The sequence below is a fragment of the Asparagus officinalis genome, chromosome 3 (assembly GCF_001876935.1).
Source record: "Asparagus officinalis chromosome 3, Aspof.V1, whole genome shotgun sequence".
Lineage (NCBI taxonomy): Eukaryota > Viridiplantae > Streptophyta > Magnoliopsida > Asparagales > Asparagaceae > Asparagus > Asparagus officinalis.
In genome coordinates this window covers 10,530,550-10,543,711 of record NC_033796.1, presented here as the reverse complement: position 1 = coordinate 10,543,711, position 13,162 = coordinate 10,530,550, and the positions used below count along the sequence as shown (strand labels likewise).

The 13,162-nt window shown below is 36.2% G+C and overlaps 2 protein-coding genes across 2 annotated transcripts in view; one reads left to right on the top strand and one right to left on the bottom strand.

Moving 5' to 3' along the window:
- LOC109832946 (replication factor C subunit 3) overlaps positions 1 to 5,400 on the top strand; it is a 14,970-nt gene extending 9,570 nt beyond the window's left edge. The window contains exons 6-12 of the mRNA XM_020400446.1: positions 892 to 1,028; positions 1,388 to 1,486; positions 2,999 to 3,068; positions 3,148 to 3,222; positions 4,031 to 4,076; positions 4,902 to 4,998; positions 5,072 to 5,400. Of these exons, the coding sequence (XP_020256035.1) occupies positions 892 to 1,028; positions 1,388 to 1,486; positions 2,999 to 3,068; positions 3,148 to 3,222; positions 4,031 to 4,076; positions 4,902 to 4,960 (486 nt within the window). The 3' untranslated portion in view covers positions 4,961 to 4,998; positions 5,072 to 5,400. The remainder of the gene's footprint in view (positions 1 to 891; positions 1,029 to 1,387; positions 1,487 to 2,998; positions 3,069 to 3,147; positions 3,223 to 4,030; positions 4,077 to 4,901; positions 4,999 to 5,071) is intronic.
- Positions 7,167 to 13,056, bottom strand: LOC109832945 (cationic amino acid transporter 3, mitochondrial-like). The gene is made up of 14 exons (XM_020400445.1): positions 12,732 to 13,056; positions 11,933 to 12,134; positions 11,650 to 11,734; positions 11,149 to 11,289; positions 10,953 to 11,071; positions 10,761 to 10,857; positions 10,427 to 10,599; positions 10,276 to 10,342; positions 9,971 to 10,129; positions 9,541 to 9,784; positions 9,300 to 9,408; positions 8,252 to 8,364; positions 8,066 to 8,141; positions 7,167 to 7,606 (listed from the first exon to the last, which is right to left on the bottom strand). Exons 1-14 carry the CDS (start codon positions 12,898 to 12,900, stop codon positions 7,450 to 7,452), a joined length of 1,911 nt encoding a protein of 636 aa, XP_020256034.1. The 5' UTR covers positions 12,901 to 13,056; the 3' UTR covers positions 7,167 to 7,449.

Genomic DNA, 13,162 nt, shown 5'->3' with positions numbered 1-13,162 from the left:
GGTGTTGCAACTATTTCATTAACATTTCATTTTTCCTTTTCATGTTGTTTTCTTGGATTACCGTTATTCAATTTCTCTACTGTTAAATTTCCTGGTCCACTAGATTGTGAGTATACAGGAGAGTGATTCTCTTCCTTCTTTATTTTCCTGACATGCGTAATCTTGTGCTTGAAATTGACCTTTTTCATACCTTTTTTAAAAAGATCTTGTATTTGTTAAGCACTGTTTTGTCCAAATCTTTGTTAGCTTATTTAGCTTGTAACATTTGATCATCAGTTTTCTTTTTAGATGCATCTTCTACATTAAATGATATCCTTGCAATCTTTTTAATTTACCTCATATTTCTCGTACAAGTTCAGGTGGTATCAATTTGCTTAACTTATTGTGAGTGCAACTTGACTCCAAGTTGGAAGTCTTTTAAATACTGATCGTTTATATCTTCTTTTGTTAATTTTCTTGTGGGATTGTAAATAAAGTGTTAACATTTCACTATCTTCTAGCAGGTGCAGGTCGCGTGAGTTTACTGTTGGTTTTTCAATTTATCCACTGATGTTTTAACTTAAATCATTTTTACAGTCAAGAGGATATATTGGATAGACTGTAAAATGTAAATGCCACACATGGTCCTTTTCATTAAGCTGCTTTATATCGTAACAAGAATTTAGATCAAAACTTTGTAAATGCTTATGATAATTGGAGTATTCCGTCCTTAATTTAAAAAAAAGAATTGTATACCAGTGGCCAGTCCCAGATTTTCACTTTTTACAAGGTGGTTCAATCCTCCTATGCTAGGATCTCTTTTCAAATGAAACTGTCTTTTATATAACTTCTTCAATTGCTTCTATTATATATGATCTTAAACTAAAATTTGAAATCTTTGTATTGCATCAGATTGTTAAAGTTTTGGAGTTTATTGGCAAGAAAGAAGGTCTACAGCTGCCTGCTGGATTTGCAGCTCGTATTGCAAATCATTCAAACCGTAGTTTGAGAAGAGCAGTATTAGCTTTTGAGACCTGTAAAGTGCAGCAGTAAGCCCATTATGTCATAACTTTCAATTATCTAGTTACATGCGCACACAGCGCAAATCCTCACTACAAAGACAAGTGTGCATGGATGTGCGCATATGCATCTGAACAACTACACAAGCACATAGATATTCTAGTACCTCAATACATAAGAGTTACACAAAGTATACACGGGCATTACACAGTACAGATGTGCTATCTTGTGCACAGACCCATGTGAGGTGGACATGGAACCACCACCACCCTCCCCTCCTTAAACACAAAACACGCCTCATATGCACAACATATGATTCAATAAGACTCTTGTGACTTAATGCATTTGAATCTATGCTTTATTATTAAGGATTCTAATTTGTTTTCAGATATCCATTCACTGTTGATCAGGGAATCCCGCCCTTGGACTGGGAACAGTATGTTTCAGAAATAGCATCTGATATAATTAATGAGCAGAGTCCAAAAAGGTTGGCACTTGTTCTTATTTTTACTATCAGTTTCTTTCTTGAAACTTTGTGTCTGTCAGAATATATTCTTTATACAGCATGGATAAGGATCACAGCGTATAGTTTCAGGATCACCAATAAATAAGCATACTTCAAACTTCTGATGCTAAGAATTATAAGAAAAAGCAAAGCTAGGTAGTGGGCATAATCCTTGAATAATTCTATATTCCCATTCAGTTTCCTACATATGTTACACAATGTTTATCAAGATGTAACCAAAGATCACAAAGTAAAAAAGTCAAATGGATAATAGCTATAAGTTATTTCATCTCGATGCCAAGAACATCAAAGAAACCTTGAAATTACGACTCTGGAATTTTCTTTGAAACATAAGAGAAATATTATCTCGAGCATACTTCTAACGAAATCTCTACGAAACCTAATTGAGGGGAAAACTGAAGGAAATGCTGACAACATCAGAACCGCATGGGAATTAATCAAGGTTCTTTTGACTAATTTGAAGGTAGTAAGGATAATTGGGATTTTTTTCTTTTTATTTTTGGCTGGCAATTGAATAGTTAGTAACCAAATATATTGCCTTTTGAAAGTCCCTGAAGTGATGAATTATTTCTATTGGAGTAGAGTGGAGAAGAGATAAGTTAGGAATTACTTCTCCTGCTTTAATAATTTGTTGTGAGTTCATAATAGGTCAGGGCTTGACCATGTTTAAATGATCCATATTTTAGTTGGTTAAGGCCATGTATGGTTCAGGTAATTCTCTTTGAAAATCTGGTGCGACCTGAAACTATTTGTACGCCAGGTCTTGCACGGATGCCTGAAAACAATCTAAATTCTTGCACATCCTAAAGTTTGTGTAGATGGATTAGAATCTTTTAGCATCTGAATCAAGGCAAACAGTCTTCTTTAGGACCCTGATAAGCCTTTTGGTAAATATGCAGATTCTTCCTTTATACTTGGTAGAAAGATGATGAAAATATGCAATTTGGCACATCGAAGAAAATTCATTTGATATTTTCATATGTTCAACATGCATATATGATATTCTGCTACATGCATCCTTCATGCATACATGCCACATGCATGCATGCAGGCAGGCAGACAGAGACTGGTAATGATTTGTCCGTACAGAGAGAGATTTTCTCTGTGCATCAAGTAGGCAGTAAATAGGCGGATGAAAATGATATTATGCTTAGATTCACAATTTACATCATGGAAAATTTTGGTCAAAACATTTGATCATGATAAAGGACAAGTGATTCTTGCTGTCTGACTATCATGTAATGCAAGCTAGTGTATGTGGGTTTCGTAGTCATTTAGTCTGGCCTTAGTACAAAACTAACTTGAAGTTCCCTCCTAGTTTATGTTTGCTGGTTTCATTTATTTTATTTTATCTTTCTTAAAAAGTTTTATCTTATTTATCCTAGTTGCATTTTGATGGCATCTGTTGCTATATTTTTATTTTAAATTTTCAATTGTCCACTTTATAACTCCTTGTTCATTATATGTTCTCAGGTTGTTTTTAGTTCGTGGAAAATTATATGAGCTGCTTGTCAATTGCATCCCTCCTCAAATCATTCTAAAGGTGAAAGGATAAGGTTCTAGGCAGTCCATTTCTAGAATTAAACTCTTGAAGTGATTCTCACATTGTTCAGCTTTTGCAGAAATTGCTGTCAGAGTTATTGAAAAAATTAGACTCTGAATTGAAGCATGAAATTTGTCATTGGGCTGCATACTATGTAAGTATGGTGGATCACTTACTATGTCTAACAGCTGGTTTTCTCCTTGCAATTGTAGCTCTTGTTCCATTTATTTAGGATAATTTAGTTACACCTTGCTTCTTCACTTCAGTGTTAAGCTGATTATTATTAAACAAAAAGGTTTAAGTAAAAGTTATTTGATGGAAAAAGAAAATTTTGCAGGTGAACCTCTCTAGCACCGTTTCTTACGCCATAACCATATTAGCATCAATTTCACTAGGCTAATTAGTCATATGACACATCTAAACTTTTGGTGTCGCCCTTTGCTTATCATCTTCATATTAGATAGATCATCTCTTGTTAAATATTAATGCTTTTCATTCAAGTTCCTTTTTCTGTTTTCCTATTGTCCTTGTTTGTGTATTGAACTATAAATAATGTTGTCTTTTCTATTTGGACTAGCTATAGAAAATTTTGAATAGACATGTTGAGAAGAATTCGAGGGAAGCACATTGGGTAGCCTGTAGCCGTGCTCTCACATTGGAAGAATTAAATATATCAAATGAAGCTGTAAATAACGAGTACATTGAAGATATTTATTTTTCAAGGATTTATGTGCCTTGACTGAAGCAAGCTGAAACAACTATTCAGCTTTATATTTGGCATGATTATGCTTCTAATCTTTAACATCAGCACCCTGAAAAAGGAGGGATTTTTTTTTTGTTTTTTGTTTGGTGGGGTGGGGGTGGGGGACTGTTTGTTCACTCTTGTAACTTTACTCTCTTGTAAATCTTGCTTTTTCCCCCCCGTGTTATCTTTTTTTGAGCTCGTTTTATGCTTGTTGCAGGAACACAGGATGTGTCTTGGGCAAAAGGCCATATTTCACATAGAAGGTACTTCATTGTTACTTTTAACGCCTGTTATAACATATCTAATGAAATACTTGCGATCTAAAAGCAGACATCAAGACGTGCATCAAATTTTAAAATAGCATACACAATAGCAACAATAAGAATCAAGAACTATCATGTCCAGTTTGCCTGTGATGGATGTTTGATAGGACTCAATTTCACAAAATAATTTGTGCATCATTAGCTTTTACAAGATTTCTGCACTTAGAATTACACGGATATCTGTTTTACTATCTTACCGGGTTGTAGTGATGATTGTGAGGGGAACGTAAGATAATGAAATGGAACATCTTAGATCATGGATGGCATTCCGGTTCAAAGCTAGTTTTTTTTTTGGTGGCTTTGTTGTTTTATGACATTTAACTTTTTAAATTTAAATGAATTGGAGAAGGTCCCTTGAGAAGTAAAACCCATCTTCAGCCAGTTTTAGGCTTCGTCAACTCTAATGCACAGCTTCTCCCTCACATGCCAACATTAGGTTCTTATCTTTGAGTTCATCCGGCAGGCTACAGAATTTGAAATGAAAGCAAAACTTCTTTAAGAAAATCTCTGGAGTTGTTTAATGAAGGAAAAAGTCCCGAGCAATATCTTAATTCTAATGAAGTAGAAAAGATCGTACTGATGTTAAACAGAGTTCTGATGGTAACTGCATATTTGAAATAGTTTTTCTTGTCAAACATGATGATGATTACAAACTTACAAACCTTTTAGAAATTAACCCTATAATAAATAATATATGCATTCAACTTATTTAAGTCTCTTCTCAAATTTCGAAATGCTTGTTTATCCTAATTATGCTTGTGACAGCCTTCGTAGCGAAATTCATGAGTATCTACAAGGGCTTCCTCATTGCAACATTTGGGTAACCAGTTCAGCCCTCTGAAACTTGCAAGGCATTTCTCAGGTACTTTCTCTTTCCTCCAAAAAGATATATTTGGTATTTCGTCTATTGATAAAATTCTTTCTTCTTCCTGCAGGTTATCATGGTATAAGAGAGATCTATCTGACTTGTGTTTGCATCGAGCAATGCACGGATTTATTTTTTGAGTGACATAGCCATGAGAAAATTGTAATCTAATGAATGAAACTATATCTTTTCTGGCTTTGTGGTCGTTTTAACTTATGTTATCCTTGTCAGCACCCTCTAGGTTTCTTTGGCGCTCCGATGCTTCTGTGAGATTTGCATGTCTATTAGAGATCTTGTAGCGGGTAAAAATTACTAGTGACTTGCATAGTTTATTATTTGCATATGCTGCTAAGGCTTGAATTATGAATGTTCTATGAAGTAATGTGATATCTTTATTTATCCTCGCGTGACTTTATAGACCGAGGAAGCGAAGTGGAGAAGATTCATACGGTCATTTTTTATTTAACAAAAAAAAGTTACCAGTTCATTTGTCCTACTATCTGCCAAAAAAAATCATTCCAAAATATATAGTTGATATTAATTACTTAGAATTACTTGATGTTTAAGTATCTCCAAAAAAAAAACTTGTTCTTTTAGTATTTTGTATGCAAGCTCATCAATCTATATAGCACTGGTTATTCCAGTGAAATTTTAGTGCCAAATATTTAGTCCGTTTCCAAAACAACGAAAAAAATGCGATGATCCTATTTTAATTTTTGGGTTAATTTACGAGAAAATGTTATATTTTATGAGTGGTGTTAGGGGCACACTCCAAACCACACATTACCTCTCATTCGCGCTATCACATGAGTTTTTAAATTTTAAAAACTCATGTGGGGCCCGGAGTACTGTAACGAATGAGAGGGGGAAGTGTGACTTGGGGTGTGCCCCTAACATTTCTAATGTCCTATGGTGGCTATGAGTAGCAGGCCAGGCCTGGGCTTTGGCTTTGGAGACACTTGAAGCCCCAAAGTATATCGTAACCCAAATCGGCTGTCCTTCTCCAAACTTTCTCCCGTTTCTCCTTTTTCGCGGGCGATGGCGAAATAATGGGTAAGTTTGCCCCGCTTCATTTTCCGATTATTTTGATCGATTTTTTCCTTCATATGTTTTGGCTTCTCTTGATTGGTTATAGGGATATGTTCGATTTTTCTTCCGAATCCAACTCATCGAAAATTAGTAAAAATTTGTCCTCCGACATTTTGTATCAGAATGTTACACGTTATATTAATTTTGGGTCGCGGAATAGAGAATTTTATAGTTATGATTCTGGCTACTGAGTGTATATGCAAATGCAGTGACCTTCTTTATTGTAACTGACCCATTTGGATTGGATTGGACTCGAGCTATTTTCCAGTTTATCTGTTTTTCAGTTTCTTATCGGCCCAACTTAAAACGCGTATCTTGATGTATTTGCTCATTGCTGGAAGGAGTTCTTTTTTAGGATCCGGATCCTCTCCAATTAGGAGGTATTCGATGAGTCTTCAATTCCTCCAATCATTCTCGTATACTTCGAATTCAATGGATGAAATTAAGCCACGAGATAGATCTACTATGCTCTTGAAAACCACTATTTTTTTTGAAAACTATCATTCTCTGAAAAATTACTACCTCATTACTGGAATCCTACGTGGCATAATCTTGCCTATTGAATTTGAAATATATGGTACTAATTAGAGAAATTGAAGGATCTTCAATTACTACCTGATTGGAGAGGATCTAAATCCCCTTTTTTTAAATTCCAAGTAACTAAAACATTCTACTGGCTCGTCATTTGTGTTATTGTAGCGATCTAATTTGCTACTAGATACATCAATACTGTGCCCTTGAGTTTACCTCGCGTGTGAGCTTCAGTTTGTTAGACTTGAAGCTTGAACTCAAGATAGAGGTTTACCTTGCATTTCTATTAGGCTCTCGATACGTTATTTTAGTCTGTTAAGCCCTTATAGTTTCTATTTTCCTTCTGTTTAGCGCCAGTGCAAAAACTAACAAGATGAAAGGTGTCTAACTCAATAGCCTACTGTGGCTCGCGTGTACTTTTTTTTTTTAAAGCATTGTAGTTTCCAAAACAAAATATGAGTCAACAAACGTAAACATTTAAACTTAGAGATGCTACAGAACGAACAGGTTACAGGAGCAAATAAGCAAGATGTACTAAAAATTTATACAAAATGAACAGGCCCACTTAAAATTGGAGCACATCTCATTTCACTGAAGCCAATAATAATAATTGAATCCATAAAATATTTCCAGCAGACAACAACAATCTCAGCATTTGCTGACATTTCTTCAAACTATTTACATTCACCTTGACGACGAGAAGCATGCACTGTTGTGCATATATTCTCTGTATTCAATCATAGACTGGTCAATTTGCCCCTGGCAACCATAATATAGAGGCAACGACAAGGATACAACAAGGAATTGTACATAAATACCGTTGCAGCGCTAAGCCACATATTCTGCAGAAGTTCTATATATCTCATCGGCATGGGCCACTGGAACATATACTACATCGGTTAATGAGCTGTGGCTCCGACCATAGACCAAATACACAAAAACTCCGGCCAGTAGCCACATTGAAACACGTATCCAAGTTCCAGTTCTGGCAAATAGGGAATTTAACGCATTAGATGTTATTAGATTAACTATATCGAATCTAATCTCGAAGGACAGTGTGTGCAGCCGTTTTTACAGAATTATCGGTTAAGATGCTTCTTTTAGTTTAGACCCCTACGCATAAATTCACATAAATCTTGTAATTTCTGGATTTTGTAGGAAAAATAATGATTTGCATTGAGTTACTATGAATGCAGATGATTTGGAGAAGACAAATAAGGTCATTGACCTCAATTCTCTTATGGAGTTCAATTTCGAATTCATGACTGCAGCACTGTTTTACTCATATTTCTGACTGCGTATTGTTTATGTAGCCCTAAGAAATCTCACAATAATTTCAGTTAAAATAAACGCAAAGTCTCTTTGCATTCAAGTAAGGCACATTCTAACACAACTGCAAACTGAAATATATAGCATAAGAAAGAAAAGGAATTTAACTACTCACCCAAGATTTATCAGCAAATACACATTTATGAGGATGCAACAGATTGGCAGAAGTGGAACAAAAGGGCAAATGAATCCTGGAGAAGAGCCATAACTCACATTGTTACTTGTTCAACTCATGCAGCAATCATTAACTTTGCAAGCTCAACTAATAAGGTCAAAGATTTTCAATGGAATTAACGAGTACCTCCAGCATGTCCAAAACTGTGCCGACCATCATCTTGCTCGATCCAGGTAAGTGCAGTCAGACTTCCCAAAAGGAGAAAGCCACCAAAAGCGCATGACGAATATTGTACCAAGCTGAAACAAGAATAAGAACCAGAATCAATATACATTGAGCATCACTTATGGATGGGAAATTATAGACTCATGAACACCGGTTTTATTGGAGAGAAGGAAAGATTAAGAAGTGGTTATACATTTTAGCATGTGAACCTTGCCTAATAATTCCCCACAGTTCTGGAAAAGACGGAGACAGCTTATCTATAATTACCGTGAATGGGAATCACTCAGAGTGTTGAATAATTACATATGGTTCAGAAAACAGAATGAACAGAAATGTACCCTCAATTTTGGGAACAAGAAATAATCAAGTAATAACAGTGTAAGGCAATTTGTCATTTTTCTACACAATAATTGCATTTATCTTCATTCCCACAATAATGGATTCTTGTGCAGCGGAAGGTGCGCTAGGTGTCATATTGGGTACATCGAGCATTCATACAAAGGTTGGTTAGAGTTTGGGGGATAGAAATTAGAAAACGCCATTTATAGACCTTCAGACATGAGAATATCCCCTATCAAGTGGGAGTTGCCTCTTGTAATTCATCTAATAAGGTCTCTTCAGACATGCGCTAGGTCTCTTGCCTTGACTGAACATAGGCAAACTATGTAAATTTTTCTTGCTATCTTTTTCTCCTTTATTTTGTTCAGCTATTCCAGATCTGGTCTTGTAACAATCATAGAATTGATTATTGACTACTCCATGAAATATATCATAAGTTCATTGAATATCTAAAATTGTCTGAAGAGAGAGGAAAAGAAAGACTTATCTTTTCAACTGGCAACTAAACCATATATCAAACATGAAAGATCAATTATTGCGCTGTAGGAATTGTTGGAGCATGATCATTGACAGAAGGCTATAGCAAACTTACATAGACAAGAATGTAACAGATGCTGAAGAAGTGAGAATGAAAACTCCAATGCACAGACGGCTATAGCAACTAACTTACACAGACAAGAATGTAACTGATGCTGAAGAAGTGAGGATGAAAACTCCAATGCACACAAATGCTATGCTCCATGCTGCAAGCTTTCGCCGTTTCTGTTCGTTCAGTTTATCTGCAGGATTCAAAATATCAGTCTTCCTTGCAAAAGATAGCATAACAAACTTCAAGCAGATTCGACTGCAAAGGGTATTTGCAGCTATAAATGAAAACAGTTGTGAAGACTAAGTAACTTCCTAGTCAGTACCAGATCCATCTTCCTTCACAATAAGAGGATACTCAAATGATTCCTCTGGACCATTTTCAATACTCTTTCCACTAAGATTTTTAGAATTTCCCTCATCTTTTTCTTGAATACCGTAACGAAATGTTACCGAATCAATTGACTCTTTAAGTGATGATGGCAGAGGCACCTCATCTGGAGGAACGTATCTAAGGATCAAGATTGAAATTGCAACAATGGTGAATGCGAGAAGTGTACCCACACTGACCTGCACAAATATTATACACACTCAATTATCATCCTGACCAGTTTTTACCCACCTTCATATCATAAACGGACATAGAACTTTATTCATTCATATTTTTCCATTTAATAGTTCTCCAATGTCAAAAGATTTTTCTTCAGGAATTATTTAAGGAAAAAAAATTAAATAAACACTATAGCAAACTCTTACCATTCCAGCCAACTGTGAAACATCCATGAAGAAAGCCAGGGCTGCTGCACAGATTCCAGTCAAAATCGTACTTTTAACAGGGACCTGAGTGTGTTTGTTGACATCTGAGAAAAAAGGGGGCAGTAATCCGTCTCTAGACATCGCCATTAATATTCTAGGCTGAGAAAAGCATAACAAAGATAATTGCATTTTCAGATTGCATTCTTATATCCAAGCCAACAATTTTGAGAAGCCTGCTTGAAATGAAGTCACAATAAAGGGCCAATTAAATTGAACCTCGCTGGTCATTAGATATATTTTTGTACCTGTGGCAGAAGTGAGCCCATCAAAGTTGAGCAGAGAGCAAGAACAGCTCCTGCAGTAACAATGTACCTATAGTGAAAACATCAGAAGTTAATACCAACACACTTAACAGTATAAAATTCACAAAATATTAAATGAGAACAGTCGATTTACATTGCCCACTGCATGCCATGTTTAGAAAATGCAGATGAAATTGGGGTATCAGGATCCATAGTGAAGTATGGTACCAGGCCAACCACAACAACAGAAACCATCATATAGAGGAAGCAGCATATGGACAAAGACGATGCTATACCCCATGGCAAATCACGCTGAGGATTTTTCACCTACAAGAACATTATAACAAAGATATAAATCAAGAACCACTTTTTATATCAAAACAATAATTAGCGACAAAGTTCCATTTAGCTTCTAATTTTCTAAACAATCAATCGGTAACTTTCCAACACAAACTCATGAAAGGCTTGTAGCTAATGCATCATCTTACCTCCTCAGCTGCGCTAGCAACCGAATCAAAACCTATGTATGCGAAGAAAACCGTAGCTGATCCGGCTAGCATTCCATTGATCCCATAAGGAAAGTATCTGAAAGAAACAAAGAATTTTAATTAGTGTCATCTTAATTAGTGTCCACAAGAAAAACTGAAGAGCAGGATGACTTCAGACTCGAGAATGCTTACCCGCTTGAGACAGTATATCCCACCCATCCAGTCTTAAAACCAATATATCCACCAACAATAACGACAAATAACATGACACAGACATTTAAAACTGTGACAATAGCTTGGATAAAAGTACTCTGCAGAGATAATGGTTACAATTAGCATATAGAAGTAATGACATAGAGAAAGTTTTGCAGGAAAGAAACATCCATACCTCCTTTATTCCCACACATAGCAGGCCTGTAACTATAAACACCAGAATTGCAGCACATGGATCAACTACTATATCAAGCCCTGGAATTTGAGTACGTGCTAGGAAAAAAGGCAAACTGTCTGGTCCTCCAAAAGCCAATGCCTAAGACAACAGGGAAAAGATTTTTAACACACAAAGTTGATATCGTGGAGATGATTACAGATAGTTGTCAAATGAACAAAATATCACATGGTTTCAGGAAGAATCCAGCAATATTTAACATCTAACAGAAGGTGAGGCAGGCTATTGATTTCTAAGGATGATTTTTTTTTCAGAAAAGGAAGATAAGATTTTGTTCAGCATTGTGTGAGGACAAATATAGCACACAAGGTATTTTGCCTTGCTGTATAAGCTCATGCAACTCTAATCAGTAATTGCCTAAAATTCATGACAACTACTTGTATCAGATAATGTCATACAACGCAAGGTGTGGGTGCAGGAATTGTAATGAACTCAACATACCAAGTTTGGGGTTATCCCTCGTGCAACAGCCGATCCACCAATTGTGTACTCTAAAATAAGGGCCCAACCAATCAACCAAGCAACACTGAAGGAAAAAAGTACTTTATTACTACTTGCATCACATAAACATGTGTATCTTTATTGACATATCTATGCATTGCCTTTCTAGTGACCAAAATCTTTTTTGAAACAATTAAATGTTTTACTGGATATTGGCAATCATTTGTATCATGGTAACGTAAATGGAGAGTAATGTTAATATGGTAAAGATTTAGATGCCTACCCTTCCCCTACACAAATATATGAATAATGATAGGCGCTCCCTGCAGAAGGGCAACGACTGGCAAGCTCCGCATAACAGAATGCTGAAAGCGCGGCAGCTATTCCAGCTATTAAAAAGGAAATGGTCAGAGCTGGTCCTGAATGTTCTCTAGCAACAGTTCCAACAAGAACATAAACTCCGGCTCCTATCGTCGAGCCGACACCTGAGATAAACAATCGAATTAACATGTGAGAGCTGAGACGGTAGACACTAACAAGAAACAAGAACCCCTTTATGAGGTTAACAATGTGGCCTTAATGGCAAACTCAGATCAAATAAGAACTAAGATTTTTCTGTCAGTGCTAAGATCAATAGTAGACCACTGTAAAAATGTACCAGAGGTCTTATAGGAAGAATTTTAAACAAATCAGTCAAAAAATGTAAAATAAATAAATTAATTAAATTAGAAATCTTTAGTGTAAAGCATTCAGGATAACAACACCTGAAGGGTCTAAAGCTAAGAACTTTTGACTTTGATGAAGTATTTGAAGGCTTCACTCCACCAAAAGAATGGCGTGGCATCCAAATAGACCAATTCAATTTGTTCAAACTTCAACAAAATGACGCAACATTGCTCATTCTCACTATTAATCAATTCATACAACAATTTGTTCATCCAGCAAGTACGATAGATTAATCTAGTTTTCCATCAAACTCTTAGATAAAAACAAGCATTTCGATAGATTCTTTGAGGATAAGATATAAAACAAGAACAAATAACACCAAAATCATCGGAAAATTTCAATTTTTAAAGAAATACCTATCGCAATTAGCTGAAGAATAGATAATTCTTTGGCGAGCTTATGGTGACCGCTCCCAGCCCTAGCTCGATCAGAATCCACCTGCTTCCTCCTCATCAAACTCCGAAACCCTAATCCGATCCCAGCCTTCTCCTTCCCTATACTAATTTCCCCATTTTCAAACCCCATCGATTCGGGATAGGTTGGGGATTGTACGGTCAGCTGAAGGTAGAGAGAGAAAGAGAGCGAGAGGGGAGGGGGGGAACGAGCTTCTTTTATTTTTTTTTTCTTCCCTCGTCTCCTCTGGTCTCTCCTCCTTCTTCTTCTTCTCTGCAGAGCTCTTTGCTGACCGTAACTTTTCCTACGGAGTTGAAGGAGGAGAAGGATTTTATAGATGGCGGAGGGCTGACCGAGCTGACCGCGCTGCCCGGGGAAAATGAAGAGATTCTGC